Source organism: Anneissia japonica, unplaced genomic scaffold (genome assembly GCF_011630105.1).
Source record: "Anneissia japonica isolate Jap-2015-1 unplaced genomic scaffold, ASM1163010v1 scaffold199_len4679917_cov187, whole genome shotgun sequence".
NCBI classification, from domain to species: Eukaryota; Metazoa; Echinodermata; class Crinoidea; order Comatulida; family Comatulidae; genus Anneissia; species Anneissia japonica.
Window position 1 is genome coordinate 491,342 of NW_022686322.1, and position 10,793 is coordinate 502,134.

At 34.4% G+C, this 10,793-nt stretch overlaps 1 protein-coding gene across 1 annotated transcript in view; it reads right to left on the reverse strand.

The window, feature by feature from the left end:
- The window catches only part of LOC117114865 (aldehyde dehydrogenase, mitochondrial-like), a 13,272-nt gene extending 5,042 nt beyond the window's left edge, over window positions 1-8,230 (reverse strand). Inside the window, exons 1-8 of the mRNA XM_033258506.1 lie at window positions 8,094-8,230; window positions 7,696-7,836; window positions 5,762-5,841; window positions 3,697-3,746; window positions 3,295-3,356; window positions 2,489-2,617; window positions 1,465-1,578; window positions 518-620 (exon numbers count right to left, since the gene is read on the reverse strand). Of these exons, the coding sequence (XP_033114397.1) occupies window positions 518-620; window positions 1,465-1,578; window positions 2,489-2,599 (328 nt within the window). The 5' untranslated portion in view covers window positions 2,600-2,617; window positions 3,295-3,356; window positions 3,697-3,746; ... (1 more) ...; window positions 7,696-7,836; window positions 8,094-8,230. The remainder of the gene's footprint in view (window positions 1-517; window positions 621-1,464; window positions 1,579-2,488; window positions 2,618-3,294; window positions 3,357-3,696; window positions 3,747-5,761; window positions 5,842-7,695; window positions 7,837-8,093) is intronic.
- Between the last annotated feature and the right edge of the window lie 2,563 nt (window positions 8,231-10,793).

The window sequence follows — 10,793 nt, forward strand, 5'->3', positions numbered from 1 at the left end:
GGCCTGGCCTTCCCTTTTGAAAAGTTAAAAAGAAAAAAAGAAATAGTAATATTAAATTGATCGCTCAAAACACCTCAGAGGTTATTATCGAGCGTCTAAAAAACAAGACAACCCTATGGGTAGGGTTGTCTTGATCGGCCTTACTTTCGGAGATCTCTGGATTCGTCCCTGAAAATGGTAGATCATCCTCTAGAATATGTTATTTTATAAAGTTTGGGAATACAAACCAGCTGTATAAGTTAAAGGTGTTGCAGCATCTTTTTAATAGGAAATAATTCTTGTTACATCTAAGGATAAACATCCAGGTTAAAAGAAAATCGCGGGTTTCTCCCAATTTTAAAAAAATATCCAGAAAAGTTTATGAAAAATGTAATTTGCACCATATCAATGGGGCAATTATTATGGTGCTTGCCAGCTGTAAAAAAAATCGTTAGCTAGAAGGTGGAAAGAATCTGAGTAAGAGGATATCTTCCAGTTCCCCTTAATGGCATTGAGATTGCTGATAACATATACTCACAGTCAGCATCTTTCAGCACAATGAGTGGACTCTTGCCGCCAAGCTCCAAAGTGACTCGCTTCAAGTTGGTATCACCAGCTGCCTTCTGAATTACCTTACCAATCTGTTGGAAATATCCATTATTTTAAAGTAATCTATTAGAGACAGATTGGATTGGACGTACAGAATTCGGTGAAAATACCAAGGAAAACCCACACAAGTCTTATTTCTAGTGGGGTCCTTCTATTGGTGATTGGACAGTCATATAGAAAAAATGTTGATCCTTGTTTTTCCACCAATTCCAATAAAATGCATTCCTTAACGGATCACTTCAGAGAACTTGACCTGAATAACAAGAATTTCCTTCTATACCATATGTATTAAGAATTTAATTCCATGAAAAAAATTAATATAAAGCAGAAGCAAAAAAAAAAAATACACAGAAGACTATTAACAAATATTAGTATTTCTGAATTATTTATAAAATGTTCAATTAAATGTTTTTGCTACGATTTTGAAGTTATTAAAATACTGTACTGTATTTTGTATTTTTTTCCCATTAATGATTGACTATGATACAGTATAGTATGGAACCTCGCATAATCTGTATGTACGTGATGCAAAGCTGGGCAGTCATTGCGCCCGTCTCTTGTCTGCTGTCACAATTGCATGGAAAACGCAATGCCACTACATGATACATGACAATAAATTGACTGCCACCAACAATCCACAACGTCGCATCATCTAACGCTAAAGGGGAGTGGAGTTGGAATCGTCGCGTACAGCAGTTAGTGCCCGGCTTAAAATACATCAAAAAGCATTACAGTAGAACACCTAAGGAGACCACTACAGATCCAATTGCCCCTCAATAGGGGTTGGCCACAGTTTTAAAAGATATATTAATAGGGATTTTCCCTTTATGAGTATGTCAATATATATAGTTTTGATTGCAACCAGATAAAACTCACTTCAGTTGATCCAGTAAATGCAACCTTGTCCACTTTTTTGTGAGCTGCAATTGCTGCTCCAGCAGTGGGACCGTAGCCTGGAATGATGTTAACAACACCTGGTGGGAAACCAGCCTACAGAGATACAAAATAATGTCAGAAAAGTTAAGTCACCATCAAGATTTGTACACTACACCGATTACCCAGTTTCTCTCCGTGAAAATAAAATACATTTTGTTATTAAAAGTTAAAAATTAGCTCTGACAGAAAATCATTTGCATCATTAATCAGAGGTAGATCCATGAATTTGAAATAGAGGTGGTCTGGGGAGGGACTGTCAGAGGTAGAAGGTATCATCTCAGCCCTATGGTTGGGGCTGAGGTAAGAAAATTTATGATTATGGCATCTCTAGATGGCCAGAAATGGCACTACCAGATTATAAATTTGTGTTTTTATCAATTTTTGTACATTTTGAAAAATTAGCCTTGAATCCGCCACTGTTAATGTTCTCTGACAGTATGGACACCTATCAATCAGAAACTGATTAAAGATAAATATTTGAAGATTCTGTAATATTGGTTATACAAATTGTACAGTTGTGATAATCAGCCTGCAAACACGTATAGTTAAATGTCCTTACTAAAATTTCTAGTTCAAAAACTTAATCATGGTAACAGGCCATTATAATAACAATAATAGGCCACGAAAAGGCTGAACAAAAGACCCTTTTAAGATAAATAGAATTTTTTACTCATTTTGTATAGAATAATTTGTTTTAAGCAATTTGGAATAATAAAAGCTTGAAGTTAAAAATATTCATTAATCAACTTCCTTCTCACCACTAGACTTAAATCAACTTTCTATAGAGTACAGCTGCAGAAAATAAGAGCAATGAGAAAAAGCCTCATTGGTGGCACAGTCCTTAAATAATACAGAGGACAACATAAGAAATTATGACCTGGAATTCAGGCACTTACACCTCCTCTCACTCCTAAATAAATTCTAAAGGTTGGGGTAAATTTATGGCCCTAACATAAAGCATTACCTCTTTTATAAGTTCTGCAACGTACAAGCCGGTGAGTGGTGTCTGTTCTGCCAACTTCATCACAACAACATTACCCGTAGCAAGAGCAGGGCCTAACTTCCAAGCTTGCATTAATAAGGGGAAGTTCCACTATATATAGAACAAATTAACATCATTAGGATAGCTATAGGCCTAGTTCAGACTAGGTGGATGAACCCAGCTCAACTCACCGGGTTTATCCACCTGCCAGTCTGAACTAGGTGGCTTATCGCAGCTGTGTTCCTATAGTTACTAGGCCTGGCGTGCTACCGTGTTTAACTTTTCTAAGCCGGGCTTTAATCGCTGCGGGTCTCACTTTGGCCTCATGTAAAAAAATGACCAATCAGCATTCAATTACGTGTGCTTTGAGCGAGCGTATGTTTCGCACGCAATGTTTTGAAACTTGTTTCCTGGTTACGATTCATGAATAGGCAAATTCTCTCGCCTGGCTAATCCTGCTAGTCTGAACGCTGGGCAAAGTTAAGCTGAGCTTAATGTAGAACCGGGCTTAACATAAGCCTGGCTTATCTCCAAGCCTGAACATAGCCTTAAATTGTCATGATTTTGTAATTATCATACAAATAATATTAATTTTATTTGGCCTGCTATTAAAAGCTAATACAAATATCATTTTTACAATAACATTATTTACCAATATAACAGGACATTAACAGGACAATTTCATTGCAAGTATATAGCAATACATTTTCAAATATTTACAAGGAAAACAGGAATGAAATATTTTTTTAAGATTTGTGTTCTTTGACCGGATACTGAAGAATACTTACCGGAATGATCTGGCCGCAAACACCAACAGGCTCATGACGAGTAAAGCAAAAAAAGTCACCATCTAGAAAACAGATTTTATTATTTAGGAAATCCAAATTGTATTAAAATTCCAAATAGTATTTAATTAATATTATTAGTATTTACAATAAACAGATAATACAGTATAACGTTTTACTGTCCAATAAAACAACTGCAAATTTGTTTTCCTCTGACAAAAAAATGTTTAAAAGGTCAAAGGATCAATGTAACATACTGTATGCCATTTTGATACCTTGTAATTGATAGGGGATAGAGGAATAAAAGTTTTTCAATAATGCAAATGTATGATGGTAATACATAATTATTTTCAAAGTATTTTTGACCTTTGTAGACTCATAATTAGTTGGTTGACTTAAACTCACCAATAGGAATGGTTTTGCCATGATTCTTGTCAGCCCATCCAGCATAATATCTACATAGACAAATATTAATATCATATTTGTAGCATATAAAGATGATGAAAATAACTGCATATAATATACTTTATAAGTCAATCGTGACGTCATCACTTTAACTCCCAATGTTATTTGCCTATTCCCCAGCGTCCATTAATTTTTCTATTAGTGGAGGAGGCTTGGCTTGATTTTTTTTAGGTTCGTGTGCAAAAGAAATTCCTAATTTTTTCATCACCGCGAATACATCGCGCACCGCGATAAAAGTTGAATTGTAATTGAAAATTACTTTCATAAAACAAGTTTAATTAGAACCCGAAGAAAGTTATTTCAAATTCAATGTTAAGTATAAACAATTAAAGGAATTAATTGAATCAATGGACCCTCATAAACACAACAAACTGAACGTTTAACAGGAATATTCTAGACCTATTTTAAAGCCTCAAGGAACAAATTTAGATGTAGGCCTATGACCAGGCAAGAGGCCGCCCGGGCCTCCTCCTACTACAGTACTACTGGTTCTTTCTAACACAATATTTGTTCATCGTATCCGTATTGTACTGCTGATGTGTAGTTAATTAAACACGTACTGCAGGAGCAAAAATCAGCATACGCACAGCTAAATGTAAATACGCACATGTATACTGATCATATCACTATAGCAACCGATGACTGCTACAACAGTTGGTTATAAAAAACTAAAATTAAAAGATGGCGATTGACTTATAAAGCAATTAGTAGAGCATGCATCGTACACTAAATGGAAAATTATTATACTTAGGTTAGATTTAATGCATTCAAAAATTTCCTTCGGGCCTTGCAAGCACTCAGAAAATTTTTTCAAGCATTAAATCGAACCTTTGTATAATAATTTTCCTATAGTGTACTATGCGAAGCTCTACTAATTGCTTATTATACGCATTCACTATCAGAATATAATTGCAGTACCCACGGCTACTTAAGGATCGGATTCATCATCAACTACCAAGTGGAAGCTCTCGGTGGTCGAGTGGTTAAGAGACCAGGCTAGTTATCTGGAGGTCGTGAGTTCTATTCCCACACAAATCACTTGCAGGATTTTTTTTGCAAGCATTTGGGAACATACTGAGCATTCACTACGATAACATATTTTTCCTAACGATTTCGTAAGAATAACAATACCTACATATTTCTAGATAATCCAGTACGTTAAAGTAAATGATTATAATAATGTTGTATTCACATGTGTGTGAATATACGAAACAAACCATTGTATACAGTAGTATTAAATTAGATGGAAATTTGCACCAAAACAAAAGCATAATTACTTGCCAGGACCATACATCATAATGGATCTAGCATATGTTGTAGGGTTGGGGCAAGCATGGAGGAACTAGTTGGTTCAAGCATGGAGGAACTAGTTTAGTTTAAACTAATTCCTCCATGGTTCAAGGTTGGAATGTTTTTACCCAAATCCCTGGTTAGGATGTGGTTGAGGGCCCTACAATACAAGTGGAATCATCATAATATAAACAGAAGAATGCATCATGTCGATATCATCAGGTATTGGGCATTGGACCAAAAAAAGTAATAAAACAGGTATTAGATTGATCATGAGCACACTGTAATGAAATTTAAAGGTGCAGACTTTAAGGAGACTACGGCAGAATTAAACAGGTGTTGCAATGTGTATATAGAATATTTTTCTTTCTTTATATATTTTTGTAAATGGAGGCTTCTGTTCCAATTGGCAAACATGTATTAAGCAGCTTAACACAAGATTGTTCATAATTATATAATCAAATGCGAGTCAAGTTTTTACCTTCAACGTAATTTTCTTGTCTATGAGTGCGCAATACATTTTCAATTTTTTGACTTTCAAAATATTTTTCAGCCAATAATAGTTCCTTCGGGTCAATATTTTCTATTAGTGATTTTATAATTATTGTTTATAATACTGATAAATCCATCGACACCTTGTAAATATCATTATCATCATTATCATTGGCTTGTTATAGTATTTGCAAAATTATGAAAACAACAATTATGAACCAACCTGTAACATTTGATGGTCAATTCGAGGTCTCCTGCATGTGCAATATGAAATGGTTTCCCATTGTCTAGTGTCTCGAGACTCTGGTATAAAAAAATATACTTGCATAATTCATATCACTTTCTCTATTGGATATATATATATATATATGATTTGAAAACTATCTAATACCGTAAAACCTCGAATAGAAGCCCAATGGGCTTAATCTTGAAAACAAGCCCATCTCGAACTGAAGCACCTCTTTAGTTTGCAATATTAGCATCAAAAAGAAGCCCCTCTCGAAAAGAAACCAATGAGCTTCTTTTCAAGATAGCATGGGCTCCTTTTCAAGACTGTAAAGTATATACACTGTACATGAATTTCAAAGAAACAAAATATACAATTAAAAACATGCTTGGTTTATAAGGTAAGGTGATTTAATGCCGGTTAATATACTCCAAGATATAGACTGATGTTATAATGGCCCTACTTATTGTTTTATAGTAGTAATTCCCAAAATTTTCAGCATTCATTTTGAAAAGAAGCCCCTCTCTTTACTTTGCAAAAATAGCCTTGAAAAAAAGCCCATCTTGACGGAAAGGTAATATTTAAATAGAGAATTTAAAACAGAAACCATTTATTTTATACTAACAATATTATTATTACTACAGTTATATATTCATGAAAGGTTAATCAGTTTAAACTGGTGGTAGCCTTTGTGTGTGTGTGTTCAACCATGCAGCCCTCAGCTTCACCTAAAAACACAGCAACGATGAGTAAGCAAAACGACAAAAAATGAAATGTTAAAAACCAGATAACCAACTGTTAGTTATATTAATGGAAACTACTCTATCTTATCCTATATTTAATATTATAATAATACATTTTAACAATAACAATAATTTTAATTAGTGTATGATATGCAACTCAGTACTAATTGCTTAATAATACTGGGTGGGTTATTAAATACAATTTTAAATAAAAAATAAACAATCAAGAAGTCAAGAACTGAATCAGATTGAAACTGATATAAAAAGCACAAAAACATAATCTTCATAAATGTTTAGATATAACGTACATTTTAGTAACAATAAAAAGAAATTTAATAATAAAATAACATAGGATGAGGCACATAGATCCTAATAATAAGAATATATGTTAAGCCTAAGCAGTCATCATGTTAAATTTATGCATTGTTGGTAGCTTGCCAAGTAATCTAGGGTAGAGTGAAACCACAGCCAAGGTCACAATTAATATGGAGCCAGCAGCAGCATTTTATACTATATTATAGTACAGTGCAGTAGTTCATAATAACAGAATGTCTGCCCCCTATGTTTTCAATGCAAAGTTCACATAGCAATCTATGTCAGGTATTATGTACTACTGTATGTATTGTACTGAAGAATAGAATGTAGACTAGACTGTATTGAAAGTATTTTGATCTACCAGATCATTTAGGTTTCAATAGAAGAATTTCCTGTCTATAGATGATAATATGAATAGCTATAGCAGTCTTTTTAGAATAACTATCAATAGAAATATACAGTGCACGAAATACATTGTGAGGTCAAATGCTTCTGCCTCGATACTTGTGTCACTAGTCTATAAGTGGCACTCATTTCCTTTCTATAGTCAATAATCAAGCACTCTCTCAGACATTCTTTGTAAAATAATGGTCAAATTTAAAATACAAAAATTAAATTCTAACCATAAATCCATTAAACATAAAACCCTATACTGCTAAAATACAAATAAAAACCATTGTACATAATTACTATAGAAATGAAAGATGTATTTACATGGGGGGAGGGGGGCCCACAGAAAATTGGTCTTTAATTATAAAAGTCGTCTTTTTGTAAAGGGGACTTTAGAAGCAGACATGTAAATGCTGTTTTTCACACTTTTTAATACAAAAAAATTATTAAATATCCGCTGGATTTCTTTTTATAACAACCTACCGCTAAATAGTCTCTGTCTCTTTCTATCAAATCAGCAAGACGATTGAGAAGAACCCCTCGGTATGATGCATCTGCTCGTCGCCATGGTGCTCCAAACTTAAAGGCTTCACAGGCTGCATCCACGGCAATGTCAACATCAGCCTAGTTCAGAAAGGAAAGAAGATAAATTAATCAGGTTTAAATTTCTAAATAAAGAAAATAAAGTATGAAAAAGTATACAAGTGTTGACCATAGCCCTACTAAGATAGTAGGCTACAATCTCCACATCACCGTGGGGCTAAATTTTGTAGTAAAAAAAAAAAAATAACATCAAATAAGAATTATGAATTCATTTACGACTGGTGTAACAATAGCTACTGCTTATTATGAGCTTTTCTCATCGTTATTCTATTATTTACCTTGTCTCCCTCGGCCACATGACATATGATATCACCAGTTGCCGGGTTGACAGTCGGAAAGGTCTTGCCGCTTACTGCATCTCGCCATTCATTGTTGATGAAGATCTGTTAAGATGTAAAAATAATGTTATCTTATATGTAAAAATAATGTTATCTTTATAAGATACAGGTATTCATTTCTATATATTTCATTTCAGGTATTGATTTCATTTTTTTCAAATAAATAAAATAAAAACATGTGCAGACATCCGCTTGAACAACAGTTTGTGCCGTGGGCATGCTTAAATTCCTTAGCATTAATACTAATTTGTGTTAATAATAATTATTTATACAGCTGCCCTCTTTACCACTTTCACAAGCAGAGAGCAGTCATAAAATTTAATGGGAGTTGAATAGCTTGGTGGTTAAGATGCTTGCCTTCCAATTCCAGGGTCCCATGTTCAACCCCTTGTGTCTGCAGTGAAAAATGCATTTTTTATTTAGTGTCATATTTTATGTAAATTGAAATCAATGGTATAAGAATGTGTAAAAAAACATAAAACTAGGAGAAAATGGTTGTTGAAAAGGTTCATATCATTATGTTTTTATCCCTTCTGTAAATCAAAAACACCACCTCTTTTAAAGTATGACAGACTACAAGATACGCAATCATGGGCGTAGGTCGGGGATGCACGTTTCCTGCCCTCATGACAGCAAATAGTTCCATTAAGTTTCGTTAAAATAAAAATTAAATGACCATTTCATTACATTGGAATAGTGATTTAGTTCCACATTCTTAAATTTCACATATCCCTTCTCCCACCACACACACGCACAAACCAAAACCAGCCTCGCCCCTGGCAATTATACGGTATAAAGTCCTACCACTGTACTAGGAATTTTTCAATATTCTGAGTTTCAACCGAACCAATCAAGCATACAGAATAAAAGAGAAATCCAAGGCCATTAACAAACTGTCCTTTCTTTGGCAAACCACCAGCACCTGGCACCGCATACCAACTCCCTGCACAAAAATGATGATAGCCAACCTATAGTCCAGTCTGAAATGTAGCAATATCAGAGGTTGCATTTTTTTTTGCTATATTTGTTAAAAATTGGATATGATGTAGAGTAGACATTGATAAATCAAAAAAGTATGTGCAACATTTTTTTTTTCATACGTAAGGGGAGCCACCACCACTAATTTCATCTGCTCTTATGTAAATTTGTATTTGTATTTGTATTATATAATCTTGTTTTCATTCATAAAAGCGCCCCTTGAATTTTCCAAGTTCCCATAATAAGAACCCCATCAATTTTCCTCTATTTCCATAAGTGCCCCCATTTCCACTTGTTTTCATAATAACCGCCACTCAAAAAGTTCAGCGCCCGGAGCTTTCGGCCGAGTACGGTATCCACAACCATCGAAATGTATTTATTATGCGTACCACCCGTACTCAGGGTCTTTTGTTCGAACGATGATAGGACTATGCTTAATTGTAGTTATTTTTTGTCAATTTATTGTTTCTTTGCTATTTCATTAAAAATCCGACGGATGAGGGTTATGCCTGTCTCTTATACACATCTAGATGTGTATAAGAGACAGCACTACGTCCCAGGACTTAAGTGCAGCAACCTACGAAAGTACGATCAACTTTCTACGTCAGTCCCTGGATTTTGTCATTCGTCATTATTAACAGCGCCCTCTTTCGTCTCACAACTTAATGATACAAATACTGTAAAACAACTATTATTCAATGTTATTCAAATTCAAGTTCAAGTTCATTTTATTGGTCATATACAGTAATGAAAATACAGTACATAAAATCCAAGGCCATTATAAACTAAAACTCGAAACTAATACTAAACATAAAGTTCTAGTCTAATACGACATAATCAGGTTTACTTTCTTTAACAAGAAGCACGATTGCCCACTTATACTTCAGCACATTGATACTGGGGCAGATGTCTTTCCTTTCACAAAAACAGCTAAGTTACACCAAAAAACTTTAGCTCCTGACGTATGTGAATGCTCGCTCCTTCGTCAAGCAACACGTTGCAAAACGATAGATGTTGCAATAAATACAAAATAGGCCTTATGGCACCAATAATTGAATATATTAAAAATCCCTACAGACATGGGAATTACAAATGGACAAAACGCCAATGGATATATAGACACATAGACCTAGCAGACGAAATTATAAGTCCTAGGCCTGTTACCACTCTCTGATGTTACAGTATAGACCTATACTAGCGGTACTCTAAAAATTGTCGAGGAAAAAAAAGAGAAGTGACTAGACAAATGAAAGAGAGGAAAGTTGGAAGAGGAGAGTTGGAAAGATTCATGGCAAGTATATTGTCATCTATCAAGGAGAAATATCTTCATTTTGAAATTGAATAAGAAAAATATGTCCCAGGATTGACCTATATATAGGTCCATGCTCTAACCCATAAAATCGCTCATGGGCTGAGCACAGACCATTGGAATTTAATATCGACACCGAGAACCGGTAGGAGTCGCTCTATCAATACTGTAAAATGTCGCACTCTTCACCTATTTTTTGATATGTTCTGTAAAGTGAACTAAAACAGTATATGAATTGTGCAAACAAAGGCAGACAACTTATATTTTACGCTATTGTTTAGTGGGACCTTAGCAACAACATCCAAGGGGCGGGGTTTAGCGAAAATGTACATTGTTTTTCAAAGAGCGACCAT